At 37.2% G+C, this 25,018-nt stretch overlaps 1 protein-coding gene across 2 annotated transcripts in view; it reads left to right on the forward strand.

The window, feature by feature from the left end:
• CADM2 (cell adhesion molecule 2) overlaps nucleotides 11,641–25,018 on the forward strand; it is a 1,295,522-nt gene continuing 1,282,144 nt past the window's right edge. For both annotated transcript variants that reach the window (XM_005674789.3, XM_005674791.3), the window contains exon 1: nucleotides 11,641–12,301. In XM_005674789.3, the coding sequence (XP_005674846.1) occupies nucleotides 12,241–12,301 (61 nt within the window). In that variant the 5' untranslated portion in view covers nucleotides 11,641–12,240. The remainder of the gene's footprint in view (nucleotides 12,302–25,018) is intronic.

Genomic DNA, 25,018 nt, shown 5'->3' on the forward strand with positions numbered 1-25,018 from the left:
AAATAATGCTGGTTTTCACTTTATAGAATGGATATCCTGGTATTCTAATATATACTGAGGCAAAATATCACTTTGGGTTCAAATAACTTTTACACTTTTCCATATATTTCTTATTCTCCAGAAGGACTCAAGTTTTTATTTTGGGGTATGAATTTGACCATGGTGCTGAATAATGCAAGTAGGTCTTGCCTATCATGGACTCTGTGTACATGGAACAAGGTATATTTTGTAGTAATAATTTTGTGTCTCTCTTTTCTTGTGCTTCATTGAGGACAAAGAAATAAGTAATGGAGATATTCATGGTTTAAAGTTGAATTGGTCTGTCATTTACTACCTTTGCAATTTGATTAAGTTATTTAAGCTTCCTAAATTCAGATTTACCATTTATGAAATGATAGTCATACTGATATATTTTATAAGGTTGTTAAGGATTGTATATGGCATCTCACATAAAAAAAAAAGTAGGCAAATAAATACTAGATCTCTTTCTCCTCGCTCATAATCCTTTACTGAAAGAACAGTGTAATTCATTTCCAACTTGTCTCATTCTATATAATGCCACTTGCTAAGATAGTCATATAAACATGTGATTGTTGTTAAGTGGGGCATTTTTAGATAATAATTTTTGAAACTATCTAAATGTGTTGTTGTAGAATACCAATGTGGTCTCTCAATTTCCAAGTGGATCTCACATAATAAGAGACATTTTTCTGTCCATGAGATGTTTCTTTGAGCTTCTTTGAACTGTGATTTGCCAGTGTCCTCTGTCTATGGGATTTTTCAGGCAAGAATATTGGAATGAGTTGCATTTCCTCCTCTCAGAGATCTTCCCAACTCAGAGATCTAATCTGCGTCACCTGTGTCTCCTGCACTGGAATCATACTGATTACCTGCTAAGCCACGTGGGAAGCCAAGAGACATTTTCAGAGGTAAGTAATTTACCATTTGTGCCAAAACTATCCAGTGAGCATCAAAATACCTAAGCACACAGTGAGAAAACACTGTGAAAATGTGCTATCTTTAACTTTTGGCTGTACATCAAAAGACATTTTGAACTATAATTCTCTTCCGATTTAAAAAGTTATGTGACCTTAGACAAGTCATTAACCTCTTTATGTATCTCTTGTATCTTTTAATTCTATAAAAATGGTTGGCTAAAATAATCTGCATATATTCATTTAGCTTAAATACAGAACAAACTGAAACAGACACAATAAACTTTTAAGCATGGATTTGGAATTTCCTAAATCTCAAACCCCGTTTCCCACATTCTGGGCAGTGGTACCTAATGTCTCTACCAGAGCACTCAGGATCACCCAAATTCTGAATTTGTTTTCTTTATTCTGAGCAAGAAGCTAATTAGAAATCCATGTGTAAAATTTATTTAGTTCATAATCAAGTTCTCATACCTTTGTTTTGAACTTGTGATCTGAGCATTGTATTCTCAAATTTCTGCTTTCATGCTGCTAAGAATTTCTTTTGGGTCTTCAAGTTTGCGTTTCATTTTCTTTGATCCTAGGTTTCAGAATCCTGGCCACCTTACACTTTCACTCATATAACAACATAGACATATATCTGTCTACCTTCCTAAACTGATTTTTTTTTTTTCTTGCAAGAAGTCCCACACAATATAGAGAGCTTGCAAGTAATTTCCATTTCACCTAACTGTGGAGTCTAAATTGCTTAAAAATAATAATCTCTTTCTGTAGTACCAAATAGTATAGTAGAATAGTTCATGATTAGGATTCACATGGTGGGTGGGGGTGTGTGTGTGTGTGTGTGTGTGTGTTTTAAAGACAGATAATGGAATTAAAAACACATCCAATGTGATATTGAGTTGGGTCAAGCTGATCTCATCTTAGAAGCCTAAACTAGAATTTTGAATAACCTTGACAAATTAGAGAAGTCATCCATCAAAAGCAGTATGAAATTTAATAGTGACAAGTGCAGGGTAGTACATAAGGGAAATTGACTAAGGATACATACAAGAGGCACAGAAATGACTCTAAGCAATTGTGAAAAAAAAAAAAAAGTATGGAAACTATAGGGGAGAGAAGCTAAAAATTAATCAGCATTAAACTGTTTTTAATTTTCAAGAGCTGATATGACACTTAGATACACAGTATTATAAGAGCTATCATAGCAAAGCAGAGAAGTAATCTTTTGGCTCTGTAAAATCTGAGGATAATCCTCTTCTAAATTTTGCCAGTAGTGAGAACTTTATTCCTGAATTATGTTTGTTTGCTTTCGTAATTATTTACTGAGACCTACTGCTTAGAGTGTGAATTGCTATAGACTATCATGTGATACTTCTTTCTAATTACCATGCATGCTAAAAGTCGCTTCAGTTGTGTCCGACTCTACAACTCTACGGACTATAGCTCGCCAGGATCGTCTGTCCGTGGGATTCTCCAGGCAGTAATACTGGAGTGGGTTGCCATGCCCTTCTTCAGGGATTCTTTCCAATCCAGAGATCGAATCCACGTCTCTTATGTCTCCTGCTTTGGCAGGTGGGTTCTTTACCACTAACACCACTTGGGAAGCATGTACTTGTAAATGTCTCCTGTATCACATTCTATAATTGTATTGTATTCTGTATTGGACGTATATCACATTTTGTCTGTCTTGCATCTCTTAATTTAGAAATTGTTCTCTCTGTTTTAATGAGATTGTTAAATTAGTCACACATTCACACCTTGACTGTCACTACACAATCAGGAAGAGTGAGTGACTGAAGGATGGGCATGTAATGAAAGATGAGCTGTTTCCAAGACGTACCAGGGCTCTTGTCAGGGTTAGGAAGAAACAGGTCTTCCTTTCCTCTGAAACTCCACAATAAAACTGTAGGGTAAGCCTTAAAATGTGTTGACCCTCTTGGCTTTTCTGTGCAGAACACTAGCTTAAGCTTTAATTAATATTAAGAAAATAAGAGTTCAATCTTGGATATAATGAAACATAACTTTGATGATATCACTTAAGCCTTTGAATCATGTTGTTGTTCCATCACTAAGCCGTGTCTGACTCTTTGCGACCCCATGGACTGCAGCACACCAGGCCTCCCTGTCCCTCGCGCAAACTCATGCCCATTGAATCAGCCAACTCTGGATCATAATGGACTGAAATAACTCCCAACAATGGACTTTTAAGTTAAATTAACTAATAATTTTATGCTATTATTTTGGTTTTTGTTTAAGCTAATTTGATTTTAGTTTAGACTAACACATTCATTGGTGATTATTCTAATAGAGACATAGTATAAGATCTGGTTATGAGGTTCTCCTCATTTCTTCACCACCAAAAGAATGGGTATTTTTACACATAGTGTTATGAGAAAGAGGCAGATCTATAGCAAAATGAACAAAATGTATTAGGTAGGACCTTGTCATACAAGCTGCCTGCAATGTGGGAGATTGGGCTTGATCCTCAGGTCGGGAAGATTCCCTGGAGAAGGGAATGGCTACCCACTACAATATTCTTGCCTGGAGAATTCCACAGGGGAGGCTGGTGGGCTACAGCCCATGGGGGTTGCAGAGTCAGACATGACTGAGCAACTAAAACTTTCTTCTCATATCTTAAATGTTAATCTTGTTTACTTTGGGTTTTAATGTCTGAGCTTTCAAGGTGACACAGCAGTAAAAGAATCTGCCTACCAATGTAGGAGATGGAAGATCCTTGGGTCAGGAAGATCCCCTTGAGTGGGAAATGTCAACCCACTCCAGTATTCTTGCCTGTAAAATTGCATGGACAGAGGAGCTGGGGGGCTTCACTCCATTGGCTCACAGAGTCAGACACAACTGAGCACATCAGTGTTAATGTCTTGGATTTAGATTAGAGTTGTGAAAATATCACAGTGGTGATATTGAGTGCCAACATGATATTTATCAAACGAAAATTGTGATGGTTAATTTTATGTATCAACTTACCTCGGACACAGGGTGCTGAGGCATTTGTGTAAATATTATTTCTGGGTGTAACTGGAAGTGTGTTTCTGGATGATTTTAACGTTTTAATCAGCAGAGTGAGTAGATTCCCCTCTGTGATGGTTAATTTTGTATGTCAACTTGACAAGCCATGTGGTGACCAGATTAAATATTATGTCTGGTGTTTCCAGATGAGATTAGCACTTGAATCAGTGAATTTTGTAAAACAGATAGTCTTCCCCAATGTGGGCAGGCATTGTCTAATCCCTTGAGGTGCTAAAGAGAACTAAAAACAGAGGAAGAGAAAATATTTCCTCTTTCTGCCTGCCTGACTGAGCTGAGACATCTGTCTTTTCTTGTCTTGGACTGAGATTAATACTATCAGCTTCTCAATTCCCAGGCCTTCAAACTTGAACTGGAATTATATTACTGATTTTCCTTAGTCTTCAGTTTGCAGAGAACAAGCATACTATGGGACTTCTTGGCCTCCATAATTGCATAATGCATAATAAATCAGTCTCTCTCTTTCTCTCTCTCTCAGTTCCGTTTAATACACTCTCCTCATGTCAGTGGACATCATCAGTTCTGTTGAAGGTCTGAGTAAAATGTAAGTTTCATTAAGGAAGAATTTTCTTTCTCCATCTGACTGTTTTCTATCTAGACGTTAGCCTTCTCCTGCCTCCTGGGCTTAATTTAGAACTTACATCATGGGCTATCCTGATTTAGGCCTTTGGTCTCAAACTGGAACTCCACCCTCAGATCTTCTGGGTCTCCAACTTATTGACTGCAGACATTGGGACTTCTTATTTACCATAACTGCATAAGTTAGCTACTTAACAATAAATCAATATCTACCTATCTATCTATTCTGTTAATTCTATTTCTCTAGAGAACCTAGACTAATACAAATTTTCATAGCACTGTCTAGTAAAACTTTCTGTGATGATGGGAATGTTGTCGACCTGTGTTGTCCAGTAGAGTAAGTCATTAATCACATATGCCTACTGAGTACTTAAAATATGGGTAATATGACTAAGATGCATAGCTTAAAATTTTATCTTGTGTTACTTAATTTGAATTTAAATAGTCACACAGTGTTAGTGTCTACAGCTCTAGGAACAAGCCACAGTTTGTTGTATTCTTTGTATTCTTGTATTTTACTTTCCACACTTATTTCTTTCTATTCTCCCATGTTCTTTTAGTATTTGTTTGCTTCTTCAAGATGCCTTATTATTCTATTTTTTTTTTTTATTTTATGAAGGATGTCCCTTAGAGATGTAGGTTAATGATTCACTGTTTAGCCATTGAAATTATAAAATAGCTTAAAATCCCACTAGGAATTAGGAAGTATCATAGAGTTCTTCACAATTCCTTATTACAGCTATTTAGCATCCAAGACAGCTCCTTTTGTGGCTTCCCTGGTAACTCAACTGGTGAAGAATCTGCCTACACTGCAGGAGACCGAGTTTGATTCCTGAGTGAGGAAGATCCACTGGAGAAGAGATAGACTACCCACTCTAATATTCTTGGGCTTCCCTGGTGGCTCAGCTGGTAAAGAATCTGCCTTCAATGTGGGAGACTTGGGTTCGATCCCTGGGTTGGGATGATCCCCTGGAGAAGGGAACAGCTACCCACTCCACTATTCTGGCCTGGGATTTCAAAGAGTTACCTACTCCAGTATTCTAGCCTAGAGAATTCCATGGATTGTATAGTCTATGGGCTTGCAAATAGTCAAATACAACTGAGCTACTTTCAGTTTCCATAGCTCCTTTCATGTGGTCAATCTGGATCAAAAATTGGGTCCTCAAGTTGTTTCAGCACTGTTAGCCTGATCTAGCTCATTTCATGGATCTATGCAATATCCCTAACGTAAATTATATTAAATATTAGCATAAATACTAAGAACTGTGTCTGACTCTTGTGACCCCCATGGACTGTAGCCTGCCAGTCTCCTCAGTCCATGGGATTTTCCAGGCAAGAATACTGGAGTGGGTTACCATATCCTTCTCCAGGGGATCTTCCCAACCCAGGAATCGAATCCAGGTCTCCCACATCGCAGGCGGATTCTTTTCCAGCTGAGCTATCAGGGATGCCCTAGTACAAATATTAAGAACCTTCTAAAACAAGGGACTACAAAGATACTAAAAAACAGTTGTGTAGGCTCTAATAGATAGACTGTAATCATTTCTATTTATTCCAAAACTTTTTGCTGTTGAAAAACATCAGGGATAGTTAACAGTGATCAACAGTGGTTATGTATGTGGAGTAAAATCACTAAAATAACTTTCACTGGGTATATGTTTTATTTATTTTATCTATTACCAGGTAGTTTGTATTTTTCCAACTCATATGTAGATAAAATCTAAATCTAATTTTTTATAAGTGCTAAATTTTTAGTTTGAATGGTTCCATTTAATAATACTTAGAATTATTTATTAAAGAAAATAATGCCTAAAAAATGATACAAGGAGGGAAGATAAGTGAATTCATATTTATATACAGTAAGCCAGAAGGTAGTTAGAATGGATATACTCATTCCTTCAGCAAATATATGTTGAATGATCAATATATTTCAACTTTTTTCTAGCTGCTGAAAATTCAGTCAATAAGTTAAAGCCCCTGCATTTTTTCAGGTTACATTCCAGTTGGGGAAAAAAATTAATACACAAGTAAACAACTGAATTCAATAACACATAAATTCAAGTTTACAAAGGGCACACACACAAAAAATAAAACGGGTAGATGTTCAAGGAGTGAGTAGATGGATTGGGGGTGGAAAAGCAGAAGAGAATCAGTAAATGACTCCTGGGAGTGGCACATATGAGCAGAACCCTTGGTAAAGTAAGTAAATTACTCACATGCTGTTCATAGAAAAGAGTGTTCCAAGTATAAAACACTCCACATACAAAATCCATGTGGCAGGTATGAAACTGTCTTGAATAAATAGGGTCAATATCTTTTATTATTTTATTTATTTATTTATTTTAAATAAAGCCCATTTTCAATATCAGTGTCTAAAAGTTGGAAGTTATCTCCAGAATATTTCCACTTAACTTTGGTCATTCAAAAAGTTACTGCTTTGCATATTAGCTGCTATTAAACTCTTGGGTTATATGATCTTATATGAAGTATAAGACTTCCCTGGTGATCCAATGGTTAGGACTCTGCACTCCCACTGCAAGGGGCATAGGTTCAATCTCTGGTCCTCGAGCTAAGATCCTTCATGCTGTGCAGCCAAAAACAATAAATAAATAAGGTAGGATGAATGTTTGCTTATTTGGGGGAAATGCAAGAAAAGGAATCATCCCTTTTATGAGTGTAAGAAAGTGTGATGGCCACATACCTCAGATCATTTAGATCCAATCACTGTAGAGATAGAAATTATACTAACATCACAAAATCATTTTTACTCTATATATTGCAATTTCATATTTTAAAATGAGAGGATGCTTGTCACATTGCCACTTGGTTTATTCATGTAAAAAATGCAGAAACAGCTCATCTTGAGATTGTAAATTTCTGAACATTTGTGAATTTCTTTTCAACATTTATATACCTTCATCAGTATAAGTTAAAATTCTAGCTATAAGGTATTTGAGATGTAGTGGGATAAAATAATGTATCATAACTCAAAGGATAGTGAGTGTTTTGTAACCAGTAGCAAAATGCCATTAAAAATGCATTTAAAGGCAGCAAATATTGTTATATATCATCACATATATTCTCTATATATACACACATATATATTTATAAATAATACTATATACTGTGTATTATACTAAATATATACCAAACCCAAGAATTCTTAACATCTCTGCAACAAAGATAGCTGACCTCATATTTAAAATGCTAGTGAGCATGGAGAATGACAATCAATGCTTCCAGAACTCAATAAGCCAATTTTCTTTCACAATGGTCTACATTTTCACCAGGCCATGAAATTTCTTTTTCTAGGTCGATTTGCTGCAAGAGTCAATTTGCTATGAGAGTCAATTTAGCATAGATTTAAAAATTTTTAATCCTGAGTATCTATAATGACTTATGTATTTCAAATGTTTAGATATTTTACTTAAATTTAATATTTTTAAAAAGAAATATAAATATTTCTATTAACCATGTGAAATCCCAGTAAATTTATCCATGGTTGGAAAAATTTGACACAATAATTTTCCTACTCTTATTTTAAAAATTTTGCCACAATTAAACCTTGTTTGTTTGTTTTTCCAGCCTTGACGGATAATTAACAAATTTGTATTATTTAAAGTGCACATTGTGATGATTTACTATATGTATATATTGTGAAAAGATTGGCCCGTCTAATTATATTCATCACCTTAAAACTGCTGACGAAGTTCGTTTTTCCTAGTGGAATGAAAAAGTCATGAACATCACATTCAGAATAATAACATTTATTTAAAATTGGTAAAAAAAGTCCTAAAGTGCAAGCTAACTGCGATTTCCTCTGTGAAACATACGTGAAAAGGAATATAATGTCTAGGGTACTATTGCAGAAGGATGATACTGCAATCTTATTTTGTGGACAGTATAAGCAAAGAGAACCTTCAATCCCAAGGCAAGGAAAACATATGTGTTATCTTTGTATAACTTTTAAAATGAGTATTGAATGAATGACTTAAATTTAAAACATTACTTTAACTTCATTTAAGAATTTACTTCAAAACATGAAATACTGAAAATTATTTTTGCTATGAAGAGAAGGAGAATACAAGGCTTAAAAAATTTAAAAAATACAGAAAATTTTCAAATAGGTTTAATATTTTAGACTATTTCATATAGGGAGGCATGGACAGATGCCATCTTTTGGCAATTTATAAAACTAATTCATTGTCTGATGATTCATAAGAGGTCAGTTAATTTGTACATTTATTTGAGACACTGATAATATATGTAGACAATAATAGCCTTAAAACTATGAAATGAAGAGATTTTAAAATATTTAATTGCATTCTAAGAAATGTTTTGAGTTTTAGAAATGAATTTACTCATACACTGACAGCTCTATAATGTATAGACTCTTGTCTCATTTTAAAACATTGAAAGATCTTACAACCATTTAGCATTTGATTTTTTTAACTGATTAATAAAATCTAAGAATAGACTATTTATTTAGAAAATAGAGAATTATCGGTTTTCTGTATATGAAGATGACGTTATTTATCCAAATGACCAGAGCTTATGCTTTGATTTTTTTTTTTTTGCCCCCTTTGGGACTGAAATAAACACATGCTGGCTTCCAACCCCCTAGGTGTGTGGGCTAGGAGAATCTTAATCACATTGAAGTTTATGACTCTCATCACAATCAAGCTTGCAGCCATTTTTAAACTTATCTAATTAAAATAATCTGTTCCTTCTATAGTTTACACGAAGAGTTACGTTTGTGTTATGATGACAAGGAGACTCCCAGGGTTCCTGAAAATAACAATTTAACAAAAATAATCTGGACTTTTTGGTCTCCTCCATTTCATACAACACCCATGAAATTCTCCCTGGGTCAAGTGTATAGTAAAACACTGTTAAAGACTAGAATGTCTCCAACTTGGTGGGCATATAAATCACCCTGGAATCTTGTTAAAATGAAGACTCTGACTCTGTGCATAGGGTAGAAGTTGGGACTCTGTAGTTCTAACAAATTCCCAAGTGATGGTGGTGATGTTGGTCTGACATCACATACTACATAGCAAACCTATAGACTATTTCACTATAGAATCTTAATTTTTCTTGTTACCAACAAGAACAAAAACATGATTTGCTTTTGAGTATTGATCACAAGTGTTGAGCTACTTATGTTCAACTGGGACATTTTCTTGAATATAGCAATCTTAGAATAATGAATTTTTTTTTTAAACTCAGTGAGACTTTAGAAGTCATCAAATGCAGCTCTGTCATACTATCATTGAGGAAACTGAGGATCAGGGAAGTTGAGTACATGCCCACAGTCATATAGCTGGCAGCAGGTTGTGCGCCAGAATGGAGGAACCCTAACTACTATGTCAATAAAGAAACCCTAACTTTTTGGCAGTTCCATTTTTATTTATACTCTCTGACACAAAACAAAGCATGAGTCAATAATGATTAGAATTTCACCTTTTGATGCTCACAATAGTTTAAATGATAGCAGTATCCTTGGACTTGCTGACTTTCCTAACAGCTAAAACTCACAGTAGGCAACTGTCTCTTACAATAATAAGAGTATTCACATATCCTCTTTCTTCTAGAGTCCACTTGCAGTTTTATTATGGACATTTTGCTCCTTAATTTTGAGAACCTGGGGAGAAAGGTGGACATAGAAATGAATGGGTCATTAGTTAAAAGGCAAGGGTGAAGTCATAAAAGGTTGTGGCTAAGTAAGCAACAAATGAGAAAGAGCCCAGGGCCTCAATATTGATCCTGCCTCTCATCTTTCCCTCTGTCTCCTTGCTTGCAGGTTTCTATTGTGTAGTCTCTTGAACAAAGCAGACTATTTATGGTGTGACTGATTTAACACTACTGAACTAGTCTATCATCTGCTAATTTGGTCCAATTAAAAACTGGTCATAGGGAAAAGCCTGGAATTAAGCTCATTTGGAAACACAACTTCTGATTAATTTATGTCCTGTTCATTTATATCTCCTCCTCTAAAGGGCACATCCAGGGTGCTGATTTATAGAGATGGTTCTTTCCAGATTCCTGAATTTTCTTTCCATGACCACCTTTGGTTAGGTCCTTGAAAAAAGCACAGTTATGCTTTTTGTCCCTTCCTTAAGGCTACAATTAAGGCACATATGAAAGACTGCCTAAGATTTTGTGCTATCTTGAATTATAGAAATCCCACTGAACCGCGCTAAAGTCTCCTTTTATATAGCATTTACAGATGCTTGGCCCTGTAGCAATCCAGGGCCGTATAACTTCAAGAGTTAAGTTCTATTATTATCCCTGTTTTACAGATGAGGCTTCAGATTTAAATGTTCAAGTAAAATCATCAAACATTGTGAAGCTAGAAGTGACAGCTATGGGATTTGAACCTAGACCTACCTGATCTCAGTACTGACCGAAAGGATACTGTCACCCGCTAGCGTCTATTGAGATTTTATGTCTAGATTAAGTCAAATTCTCAGGAACAACAACAAAAACTTTATTTCTTCCACCTCTAACTCTTTTTTTCCTTGTCACACAAGTTCTTGTAGGCAGGTAGGTGTTCTGTTCCCTATACTTAGCCTCTCCCACGTCCTCTTAAATTTTTCCCTTTTGCTGCTGGGAGCTTCAGAGAGCTACTGCAGCTGGTGAGTGGGCAGGTGCAGCCACCATCTGCTCTAGGAGTCCAAATACGCACAACAACTTCGCACCCAAGACCTGTCCCAGGCACCACCACGGGTTCCAGAACCTGCTGGGGACATGGAAAACCCCGCCCCCTCGCGGTGGCGATTGGCTGAACCCTTCCCGATTGCTAGGCACTTATTAATGAAGGCTCTGTCTCAGAAAGTTAGGCTGAGACTCTCCAAGGAGGTGAGACCCGCCGGGGTGTGTGAATGGGGGATTCAGTTCTTCCTGCCCGAAGGGTCCTTGAGAAGCCTGTTTGTTTTTCCCGGCGCCTGTCTCCACCCATCCCTTTCTCTCATTGGCTAGGCCTGGTGGGCGGGTGTGTCCCCATTGGCCGGGGGGCGGTGTCTGTCCCTGGCCATGGTGGGGGCGGGGCCTCCACCGTGCTGAGCTTGCCCTTGTGTCTGGTGCTCTGTAGAGCTGCCGCCGCCGCTACAGCCGCCGTCGCTGCTGCAGCCCGAGCATCCGGGAGCAGCCGCCGCCGCCGCTATCGCCTCTAGCGCCGCTTCCACCTCTGCCACCTCCCCTCCCAGGACCCCGAGACACCTCAAGCTCGAGCGGCGGCTGCTGCTTGCTTGCTCCCCTTATTCCCCGCCTTTCCCTTGCGTGACCTACCCACTCCTTACAGCCCTCGTCTGCATCTTCTCCGACACCCCGGCATCCCTGCACCACCTGCTCGGACAGCCCCGGGTGCGCGCCGGGAAGAAGGCAAGCTCCAAACCCGTGCCTGGCAGAAGGACTGTCGCGGCTGCACCACCAGCAAGAGGAGGAGGAAAATAAACTATTTCGCCCAGAGAAACCTCATTCTGAGGGTGCTTCGCCGTTGCCGCTTCTGCTGCTGCCATCTGATCCGCGTCCGCAGGTTCGAGCACCGCAGCGGCGAGGACCCTGGGTCCGGCGGGCTCCGCGAAGGAGACACCGGCGGAGCCCCGCACTCTGGTGCCCTGCTCACCAGCATCTCTTTGCCCCCCTCGTTCATTCTCAACCCTTTAGAAAAGGGACCATGATTTGGAAACGCAGCGCCGTTCTCCGCTTCTACAGTGTCTGCGGGCTCCTGCTACAAGGTAATCCCCGCCCCGCCGCGGGGAGCATCAACTTCACGCCCATTCCCCATCATCCTCACTCCACCCCATATTTCCACTCTCCCCCTTACAGTCCCCCAGTCCCCGGCGAATTCCACCCCCTCCCCCTACTTCCCGGTGCGGCAGGGGGCAGTGGCAGTTTGCTCCAGCCCCTCGAATCTCTAGCGCTGGCTCAACCCTGCTGTCTCGGCAGTCAGTCCCTCATGGGCACCTTTCGCCTTTTCATTCACCTGAGCTTCCTACATCTCTCACTCTCCATGCTCGCCAGCACTCCCCTCACCCTTCACATACACACTCCCACGCCTTTTGGCTGGCAACTTGTGCCTTCTCTGAACATTCCACCCTCCCACCAACCCCCACCAGCCGCCTCCCACATCACGCTCCCGACCGACCCTCTGCATCTCTTGTCATCTCTTTAACCTCCCCCTCTTCGTGTCGCCTTTCTTTTGCCCCTTCTTCCCACCATCAGCATATTCGTGTGCCTTTAAAAAGTGTGTGAGAGCCTGGGAGCGAGCTGCCGAGACGGCGAGAACAGCAGCAGCGGCGGCACCGTGTGCATTGCAATAACATCCCCGGGGGCGGAGGGGTGGGGGGAGGATGTGTTGTGAGAAGTGTCATTCACCTAGAAAGAGAGAGAAGACTGTCTGAGGTTTAAAAAAAAAAGAAAAAAGAAAAAAAAACGAAAGAGAGAGATAAGCAAGGAAGGAAGAAAAAGAAAGAACGAAAAAGAGTAAAAGGAAAAAGGAAGAATGAATAAATAAAGCAGGAAATAGAGAGGGCCAGGGAAGGGAAGAATTAAAAGACCCAAAGCCACTTTATTAACCAACTGACTTTTTTTATTATTCAGCCCGTGTGGTTTTCTTTTTCATTTTTTTGAAGCCAAGAAATATGTGCACCCTGGCAGTTACTTTAGTGCTAAGGGATTTTAGCTTAGATTCCCTACCTTTCCATCCCGCTCTCTGACGCTTCTTTTCCGTAATTAATATCATCCTTTCAGGTGAAATGTAAGAACCCCTGTCACCGCAGCGGAGGGAAACCGCACAAAACACTGTTATTATGCAAATCACTGGGCTTGGATGCAGACTGGCTAGCGAACTGGGGTGCACTTTTCGCCAGATCCTTGCTTTTGAAGGAGGGAAGGGGCTGTGTGCAATGGGAGGATGATGATGATTATGAAATACACGGCAATGTTTGGAGTAAAAGTGCCTGGGAAGAGCACACTTTGGGTGGTGGTAGAGGCAGAGGCGGCATGCTAGGAATGAGTGGGCAGGGGCTGTAAGGCAGAAGATTGTTGCTTTGAAGAGAGTGGTGTAGGGATGTGGCTTGAGTGTGAGATACAGGGAGGATGGATGTGAAATTATGGTCCATATGATTTTTTTTTAAGCTAGATGACTCTTGATTTCTTCATAAATCTTTGCCCACCTTTAACCTCTCTTCCATCATTGGTATATTTGTAGGAGAGATAAGTTGATCAAATGTATTTGTCCCTGGATAAAAGGAATCTGAAAGTAAGACATATAGAACCACAGGCATACAATCGGCCTTTGGAGGATTTAAATGAGGTCAATGAACCATCTTTCAGCAAGTTCTTGGAATGCATCCTGTTTCCTAGCCTCCTCCAGGATATAGACCAGGACCGTATTTTATTTATGCATATTTATGAATGTAAAAGACGAGATAGTGGGCAGAATTTTCCTGAATTAACTAACCAAACTTGCAGAGGTATTTCTTGGAATATTTCGGGGTAATTTTGTGTATTTTATGTTTGATGTAAATTTTTGATCTGTCATGTGCCAGAATCCCTGAGAAGGCAGACAGCCTGTTCTTCCTGCTTAACGCCGCCTGGTCCCATTCCCCAGCGCCTACACCCCCACCCTCTGGTCCCATTCCCCAGCGCTTACACCCCCACCCTCGCGCAAGTAATCCGGTGGCTGACACATTACTTGGATTTCTAATCTGTCCTGAAATATCCTCCTAGAGACCCCAGTTCACCTCTCAGTAACTTGCATTTCTCAGCTCTGCTGTGTGTGTGTGTGTGTGTGTGTGTGTGTGTGTGTGTGTGTGTGTGTGCGCGTCCCGCGCGCGCGCATGAGCGCACCACGCCGGGTAAGGGGAGTGTGATGTGGGGAAATCAGTTAATTTGGTGATTGTGATGAACATTCGACACCGCTGGATGTGTTTTCCCTGCCAATCTGTGTATGCTGGCCCCGGCACGTCACTGCACACACTACTGGGCTGGTGCAAGATTATTTATTATAGAGCATGTGGGCAACGGACTGCACTTGGGGGTCGCCTCCTCTCTGCCTTCAACATTTCCCTGTGAATTGTCTATTCAGTGCACTGCAAAATAACTGTCTGCTGGTGCCTCTCTCTCCCTGTCTCTCTCTCTCAGCCTGAAGGAGGATTTACTCTTTCTCTACTCAGAGAGATTCCTTCAGCTGCATTCTTTTTTATTAAGGGCATGGGTTTCTTTTATTAAGTATGTATACCAAGTGTTAAGACAGTGCTGCTTTTCACAGCAGACTGGGGGAGAAGGGTGGAAGGGGTGTGGGTATACCAGAGCAAACGCGCCACTGCAGCCAGCAGCAGCACCAGCGGCAGGCCCAAATAAATAAATAAGTGTCCTATCACAGCAACCAGGCAAAGAGAACCAGCTCAAGGATATATGTGTACTTCTGAGCACCTTAGATGGCTGTATTAATACACTGAAGGAGAGAGAGAATAGAATTTAAGGGGAAAAAAAGAAAGAAAAAACTAGAAGTGGGAGGAGGTACAAAGACCCACTGGATTGTCTTCTCATGTTTATGGCTGCCTCACATTTATCAAACACTGCTCCACAGACACATCACACTTTGTTGATACTGTCAGTTCCTGCTCAAACAAATAGCTTGTGCCTTCCTTGTCTTGGTCTTGGCTAAAAACGTTGCTTCAGGGTCCAGGTTTATGTTTCTCCCACCACTCTGTTTTATTAGGACTTGGTTAGGTTGTAGAATGAAAGCTTGATTTCCTGGACATAGATTAAATATTTAGCAGGTCTTTCCTATGTACAGGGAAGGAGAGGTAGCGGGGGAACTAGTGAGCAACTGATTTTGGCCCGGGGTAGTCTGCTCTGCCTGTTAGTAGTTATGACTTGGCAAATACTATAGGCAGTCTGTCTACAGCTTCTTATTTTTAGCATTATCAGCACTAGAGTGGTTTTATCACTTAAGTCATACTAATCAATGTATTTATCCTTTGTATTTATCCCCTTTCTTGCAGTATGCATCATTTTAGACTGGAAGACTCAATTTAACACATCTTCTCTGTAGTTTCACTGTTTTATATTGTCACCATTTTTTTTTTTTTTTTTTTTTACTTTTCCTGGGAAGCAGACTCAGTCTTTTGGCTTGTTAATATGTAGAGTTGTAAGTCAGTGGTAAGATTCAAGATCATGATAAAATGAGTTTTTGTAAAAAAAAGGTTTAAATAGTTCTATTCTACGACACCTACTAGTTCATCCTCAACAAGTCTTTAGGCAATGAATAGTTAGATAGAAAATAAACATGTTTCTGACCAGAGTATAACTTGGAATGTAGACTACTTAGATAACAAAATTTGATTCAGTGTTAAGCTGTACAGCACCCCCCCTTTTTTTTTTTTTTAATTTTCCTCTATCGGATATAGAGGGAAAAGCTGGACAAGGGCAAGGGACACATTAGAGAAAAAAAAATTCTTTAGAATGAGGAGTGTAAAAACTTGCCACCTGTAACTAAGACCTCTTCTAGTCTACAGGGTAGATTCAGTTCAGTTGCTGACCCTCTTTGTAGCTGTGCTCCTTTCTATGCCTGAAGCAACACTGGAAAGATGGAGACTCTCTTGTTTAGCACAGGAAACAATCTGAGAAAGGACAAAAAGGAAAGAAGGGCAAAATAGACATGCATAGAGAGATTCTGATTTTGTTGAGAACTTTATTTCCTTGTTCAGTGTTGGTCTTATACAAAAAACACATCCAGTACTAATTTGGGGGTTTTAGGGTGTGTGGATTGTGTGTGTTTTGCTGTGGGACATTGTAGTAAGTAATTAGTTGTGTGTAAAAAGAAAGATCCTCAAGTTAAAGGTCTGTTCGACATGCATAGTACTTGTCTCAGTATGTGTCATGCACCTCCCCTTACATTTTTAGAAAGCATGTGGTAATGCAAAATATACATACAAACTAAATAAAATACTGATAACCTAATGTTTCCCCAAAGCGTGTCTCTCTTGCTTCTTTACTTCTACCTTAGTCATGATGAGCGCATCTTTTATGCTGAATGCAGTTCCTGAGATACAGCTCACTCCTCCCTGTTTTGATTAACAGTGGAAACTTTGGAAAGTAAGTTTTATACACGAGTCAATGACTATGACTTACAGAAACACCAGACACTTAGTAATTAAGAAAATCTCTTTGCAAATATGAGGTGTTCCTAGGCTAATTTAGTATCAAGATATGGAAGTTTATTTTGTTGTCTTTTCCCTTGTGTCTACAACTAGTAGAACTCTGGTAGCCCAACATGACAAAGGTAAGCATCAACTGAGATAGTCGCTTCCTGCGTTTTCCACAATAAGGTCAAATATGTGAAAAATATTTTTCCCAGATTTAACTAATGAGATAGTCATTTTTCTTAAAGAAAAACTTACTTAAATCACTTAAACAGAAAATACTTGTACAATAATGTTGGAAGACATCCTAAGCATGCATTTTAAAATGGCCTGAAATCAACATCAAATAGAAATCAATTTTCTTTAGAAAATAAAGAGTCTATGGGGTATAAAATGATTGAGAGAAGTAAAATTTATATATTGTGAAGGATTTGGGGTACATTTGTAATATAACATAGACACATCATATTATTGTTTTATTTGATCATGTTGACATGCATTCTATGAGATTTATTGATAGAGAGTCCTTGTTTTAATAGACTTCATTAAACCTTCTTGGCAAAATCACCCATTGTGTAGCAACTGGCTGAGTAGGTGAGGAAGCAGCGAGAAGGGAAATTACAAATGAAGGACGTGGAACTCACAAACTGCAGAAATCCTTTGTGGAATTGTCAGTTACAGGTTTGTTTACCCTCCTAAAAACAACTGTACTACCTTGTTTATATTAAGCTTCTTGAGGGCAAGCCCTGAGCTTTACTTATTCTCAATTTAGTAAATGCATAATAAATAGTTTTGGATTCACAGTTAGGTATGATGTAGTTAAGTGGTATCTTTTCATAACACATCAGCACTCATACTTTGTGTTATATATATATATACATATATATATATACACATACCCACACATATATGAGTTAATTTTAACATTTTATAGATCTTATTGGTTTAGGAAACAATTTTCCTATGGAAAATTATCATAGTGATAGCTGTTGATATACATCTTTAAATGAATGTAATTTGATCAGTTGTTCTTTGACATGATGTTTCCCTACCCATTTTTTTCTTTTCCATAATTAAAAAATCAAGATATTTGCATAAGATCACAAACTCAATTCATGGTTGGGGGGGAAGAGAAGACATAATTTAAATTTACTGATTTAACCTAAAATATTTAAAAGGACAAGTTCATTACCAACATTTGATTTGAAAATGTCAAACGTTTTTGGAGTGTAGTTCTGTAGTATCAAAAAACGACATTTTCTGCAAATTCCTTGTGTAAAGAGGTGGGTGAGGATTAACCTAGAGCTGTGGCAGCTGAAGCCCCCTGCTGTGTGATGATGCAAATGGCATCTCAGGCCTAATGTGCTCTGCAGCGGCAGGCAAAACGCATGCAGGAAAGCAGTCATGTGGCGTGACTGAAATAGGAAGTCTTTTCATATTTCATAGCTTGTAGTGGACATGAACCATCCTTCAACTCTTCATGACCAGAAATAATCCAAAGAGTATTTCTAATCACTTGAGCTCATGGCAAAGCTAAAGAGAGAATATATAATTTATTTAGAGATTAATGTAATAAATCCTAACACAATTATCAACAGTTTCATCAAATGAATTGTGCAAACTTGCAACTATCTTGCAAACTATCAGGACCACAGTTCAGTTTAATGAAAATAAATAGCCAAGTTAAAATAAAATCCTTATGCATTCTAAGGCTTCTAGGAATTCTAATTCTTATGCAGTTATTTACATGTGTTGGACCTAATGAATGTTAAGCTGGCAAATACTGTTATCTTTCTCTTCCTTTAGCGAGTAAGGAGTTAGTTGCTTTTTTTTTTTTTTCCTTATTAGAGCATTTCCTGTTGGGGAGAATACAGTAGTCTTAAAAGAAATAGGAATTAATTGTTCAATGTATGTTTTTACCATTTATTTAGTGGCATAAATTGGAATTTTTGTTAACATCATACACTCGCATGACAAAACCAGTAGAGAATATCTCCTTTCTAAAAAATTTTATATATCACACAGGCAAAAGCGTCAAATATGTTCCTTAATAAAAGCAAGAGTTGTGGGACAATTATTATGGGCAGACTATGAGAGAAGCCTATCAGATGACAATAACTAGTGTAGCATTGTTTATCTTGATTCCATTTGCTATCAAACAAAATTATTGAGCCTATTATGCATATTGATTTTCATCCTAGTAATGAGTCCAATTGGTCCTGTTCATGTATTCAGTGAGTTTCTTTAGATGATATGAAATAGTTTTATCTTAGTAATATGTAATACATATATAATATGTTAGGAAACTAAATATTCTGTTTAATTAGGTATGAGTTAAATATTAATGCCAAAATCAGAGATGTAATTATTGAGAAAGGAAATATTCTTCAATCATTTATCTCTATATGCACATATGTACAAGCCTAAAATTTACAGTTATTTTTCGGTCTGAAGAACATCTTTATAATTTTGCGTGTAATTAGAGTTTGGAGCACTCAGGGATGAAGTGTGAGGAAAAAGGAAAAGTTTGTTTTGTTTTGCTTATTTAACCTTATTTCTGAAGGTTGAAAAAGGTATTTTTTGAATTCATTTTTTTAGGCTGCAGCAGTGATTAACTTTTCCACTTAAAAACACACACGCAAGGTTTACAGTTTCTGAATTTGCAATAGAGCTGAGCATTTATTCTGGATCTTCTTTGTGTTTAAGAAACTAAGTGATGAGAACCTACTGCTACCTGAATAGAGAGGCAGGGCTGAGGTTGTAAGGAGATCTGCCTTGGAAAGAGCCGGCCATTAATTATTCACATTCTATTTCAGAAGTCTTTGAAGTAAATATTAAGACAGTTATTATTAAGCATTGAGGATTACTCTTTCTGAGTCAGCAAATCATTTTCATTTGAATATTGAAATTATCTTTCAGCCATTTGAATGCTGAGGGGGATGCCCCTGTTTAGCCACAGTTAAGCTTTTATTCTAGGGGTTAGATACTGACATCACTAAGGATTGTTTAGAAAACAAGAATAAGCATTTATTTGCTTTGAGGAACAAAAAAAAACTTAAAGCTAGGTGTAATCGTATAGTGCAAATAACTTCACATACAGATATAAAAGTATTTTTATAGGTTAAATAACTCCCCTAGTTTTATAGATTTGATGATGGTTTATTAATGGTAACGGTGCATTGTTTATCTAAAGTCATCTTTGAGAACCGAGTTAAGAAAGCACCTTTCCTGAGAAAGATGTGTTGCCAACTGCTAAGTGTATAACTGTTATATTGATTCAGTGTAATTTATAAAGCCAATTAATTTGTTCTTGTTAGGGAATATTTTTAGCTTCTTTGCTAAAATTGTTTGCCTTTAAAGATGCAAGTGCCTCCCTTAATGCTTACTCAAACATCAAAGCCTAAAATTTATGGTGCGTAAAATATGTTTCTACTTTTGTAATAAATTCATATTTTACGTTAGCTTGTCCTATATTGCCCCAGGAGAAAATGTCCTGACACCTTTACCTTCCGATCCTTCTTATACTTTATATGTCTTCTGCTTTTAATTTTAAGTAGTAGACAGGCTGAAATGAGGGATGATTAGAATATTTGTATTTAAAAGCAAATAAAATGCACAGTAAGCTTCTGATTTGTCATTCCCTTATTGCAATCTATATTTTATGGACCGAAGTCTGAATAGTAACTCAGCTTCCTTTACACTCTCTAGGAATATAATATACCCCACTCTGCACTGTTCTATCAGCCTGAAAGACCCATTAAAATAAATTCACAGGGAGTGAAGAACAGTTAAAAGGAATCTTAACCAAACCTATGTACTGAATACGTCCAGATTGGGTGTTTTTTCTCTCAACCTCCAAGGCTTGTATCCCAGTGTTTTAGCAAAGATAAAACACATACAATGTGCTTTTAGTTGTTTTTGTTATTGTTATTATTGCTTTTTGTGAGCATTCAACCTCCTTAGTCTCATAATAAAAATGGCAAAAAGAAGAGGGAAGGAATGTGAGTCAGCCAGCCAAACACACAGAAACGCCTGGCAAAGCCGACTAAATTAGCATATGCTAGGCTGAGTATTTCCCTCTGTTGTTACATAACCCTTTTCTAATAGGAAATCACTTCTCCTACTTAACTCTTTCAGGAGATTTGGGATTCGCCTACTGTTATATTTTTATTTTGCTTCATTTATTTTCTCAAGAATTATGTACATCATCTATTGAAGAGCTTTTATGCCAAATTCTTCCCCCCCCCCTTCAGTCTTTCTGTATACAAATGTTCCATTCTGTGCCCAACTTCAGGATTCAAGAATCAACTTTTCTATAGCCTTCACTGAGAGGATCTAATTAGCATTTTAGGCTCTCTTTACTCATGTGCAGCTTTCTTTAGAAAATGTATTAATTCTATGAGGTTTCCCTAAGGATTCATAATACTCTAGTTTGTTACATGTACTGTGATATTCACTGTGCCTTAATTATGCGTGTGTCCTCATTTCAAAGCCTTTTCAGGGATCATGTGGATAGAACAGGGGTCTGGCTGTAAGTTCACTGTCATGTATTAATGTGTAGGTGGTATTCAGAGAAGCCTGTTTCTGAAGGCAATGACTCTAGTATAGCAAGAAGTTACTCGCATTTCTACACTTAAACTAGTTACTCTGCCAAGGCAGAATGAGATTCACCATTGTAATAAAGAATACAGTAACTGTTATTTCTAAATAGTTCTTTGCTTTGGGATTGAAAAAAAAAATGAGTGAAAATGTGTATCCCTTATCCTGAATAGGAATTGTTCCTTTCACTTTCCCAAACAAAAAGAAGAATCAGAAATTGTTCCTAAATCAATACTCTATTCCCTAACTAGCCCATTAACACATCTTGCTGTGGTGGGATTTCGAAGTTATACTGTTTATTATTTGAGGCTATAGATTTTTAGATAGTATTGATAGTCTGCAGTCTTCATGGGCTGCTAAATGTCAGCACATTGGCAAATTTGAGACATATTTTCACTTTTTGATTCGGATGCAGTGTGGAGAACTGTGAAAATATATAGGAATGTTGAACGAAAGAGAGAGAAGGAGAAAGAGGAAAATATGTATATATTGAGACTACATTTATGGAGGGATAGCTGCAATAATTTGCTCATTTTAGTGCATGTCACCATTTATAAAGAGAACATTTTCCTACATTGCATGCATTTGAAAGTTTACTTAATTGTACCCCTTGACTTGCTTGCATTTGTGTGTTACATATAATCAGAAAATTTAAGTTTAACTTGTAAATGCAACCATTCTTTTTTTCTGATCATTACAATATAAAAGCATTTTATGAGTTAATATACTAACAGTTGTAACCAATTTTTATTTCATTATTTTACACAAATGAATTATTTTCTATACCATATTATTATTGATGGTAGCTAAAAGTGCTAATATTCAGGAACACATAGGAGTTTTTTTCATGGGAATTTTGGACCGGAATCTGACGTGTTTTAGTAGACAAAAGATTACCATCTGCCCTTTATTGAATATTTTAAGCATTAATGTTTTCTTAGTTTATGAGAGAACTAAGCATTTTATTTTGTCTATGTTATGATCTATATAACCCCTACATGGATTTTTCTTATAGCGTTTTGAATGTCTCCTCTAGTGGACTATAAGCCCCTAGATTGCTAGGTCTTAGTCTTCATTTTATTTCAGGTGCCTAATCAAATGTCTGGCCTGTGTCTTTTTTTAATGTTTTCATTTCACTGATTGATTAGTTCTCTTCCAGTCTGTTTAATCTTGACGATCTTTTTAATTGGTTCCAAATAATATTTAAGTACTTATAATTGCCAAAATGCCAATACAGTATTCTGAATAGACTAAATATTTGCAATCAATTTTCATTTTAAACTACAGGAAGAAGAAAAAAAAGGATACCAAGAAATATAATGCTTAATAATGACACACTTCACAAAAAAAATGTAGAATCACTTCTTTCAGTTAAGGTAGTCACTTCAGATTTGCCCTGAAAACATTTGAATCATGGCTTTGAACTCCCCGATTTCTCTGGGCATTGTAACCTCTTGTCTTTTTTTTTTTTTTTTAATAATTCTTGTCCCCTAAAATATTCCTGATGGTGACTTTGGGTAAACATGAAGTCTGATCATCTTATTGTTCTATTTAGAGTAGCTAGTATTTCTGGATAAATGTATAAACAAAGAGGAATTACAGACTGACCTTGATCTGCCAGATTATCAGTGAGGACTGACCTGCTTTTGTTACTGCCAAGCTGTAGAGTAAAGGTGCTCTGAGTAGTCCTACAGATTCAGGGTATATTTTTCTCAGTTTAACTCAGGGAGATTCCATTCATTTTATTTAAAAGGGCTTTAAAATAAATTATATTTATATATACACAAAATGCTTAGCCATACTTCTACAGTTGAAGACACATGTTTGCTGTAGTTGAATTTGATTTAGTTTTCTTTTTGCATTTTGAAGACAGTGGGAGGTAGAATGGAAATATTTACTACTTTTTTAAGAGAATTTAAATATAGTTACTAGTGCTGAATTCCAGGGGTGAAAAGACTTTCTGCAATTTGTAGTGACTCTATTTCCACATAAAGTGTTTTAAGAATGCTTTTTTGAAAATGTCCCAGAGAAATATAGGTTTTCTTAAAAGTTACGTAGTTCTTTCAAATTTAAAAAATCAATTTTACCATTGTCTTTTGGATTTTTGACTATTTCGTGATTCTTGGCATTCAAAAGAAAATTAGCTGTGTTAAGATTCATTTGAAGCCAAATCAATTCATGTAGAAATAAACATTCAGTTAACAGATATTCAAAGTAGATTAAACTATCTCAATTCATTGAGGGCTGCTGCCACTTTATAAAGTTAATATTAAGAATTATATTCTTGCATAGTTTCTGTTACTACCTAAAATCTTGCTTTATATGGAGATGTGTCAGTATGATGTAGCAGTCAGGCAAGGATAACCTCATCTTTAATGTGGCTTTTGTTTAGCCCCTGATAATCCACTTTTCAGAGCCTAGTGACAAAAAGGGAAGATAGTTTGGGAATCAACTTTGTTGACTCTGTCACTGTTTTTATGAAAAATTATTTTACTATGTTACTGAATTTTATTCATTATATTGAGATATTCCTATAAATCTATGATTAGAAGTGACATATTTTAATTTTTTATGTGTAACTGTATAGTATCTGAAACACTGGAAATGTATGGAATTATCATACCTTTATGTATCTCAGCATTTTTGTCATAATGACCCACTCAGAAATTGAATTTTCAATTTGATATAAGGGAAGTACCTTTGTCACTTTAAATGCTAAAGCGTTTCAGATCAACGTTCTTGTTAGGGTCACCAAATTTGGAACAACTTCCATAATATTCACCAAAATGATATTGTACTAAAGTGCATTGTCTTTATATGAAAAGATTTTATGATAACTAGCATGAATAATAAGTTGTGTGTTCAATAATATTTACAAATGCATTTTTAAAAGTCAAGAAACATTTATAGAGGATAGTTTCTTGTCCACTGGTTTGTTTTATATATATATATAATATATATATTTATATATTATATATGTAATATAGAAATGCTATGAGTGAAGTAAGACTAATGGTATTGTGAATTTCAATTCTCTGTATCCTTTCACTTCTGTGTAATAGCTAAGGTAAAGATATTGGTAGAGGGAAAAGTTCATAAATTTTTAAAGGTCTGATAGAGGACATTGAAGTCAAATTTACTTTAAATTTTTGTTTTGCTTTACCTAATTTTATTGACTGTTCAGATACAGACTACCAACAAGGCGAAACAGATTCTTTGAAGGAGGTGATAGTGTTTTATAATATGTCAACCATGTTTGACAGTTGGGTACAGATAGATTGGAAAGACTGATAATTTTTTTATCGTTTTATCATACTCTTACTATAAAATAGAGTAAACATGATCTGGCATTAGGAATCTTTCCTTCTGAGAGCTTCTCATCATCTTGGTGTACAGAGATGGAGAATGGGAGTGATTTGGTGATAGAGGAGGAGACAATAATGGATACCCATAATCCTTGAGTGGAATATCATCAACTGCCATATCAAAATATATTTATTGTGGGAGTGGGAGTCATGTTAGCCTGGTGAATGTCTTTTATTTTGTAGTGAAAGTCCAGAGATACCCCTGGAATAATTTTAGACTTTGATTTTTGCAAGTGCCCTGCAGCATCAAGATGTAATGGTAGCAATCAAGGGACCCAAGTTCTTATCAAAGCCATGCCACCATTTTGGAGATGAGTAACATACTTCTCTGGCAGCT

This window comes from Capra hircus, chromosome 1 (genome assembly GCF_001704415.2).
Source record: "Capra hircus breed San Clemente chromosome 1, ASM170441v1, whole genome shotgun sequence".
NCBI classification, from domain to species: Eukaryota; Metazoa; Chordata; class Mammalia; order Artiodactyla; family Bovidae; genus Capra; species Capra hircus.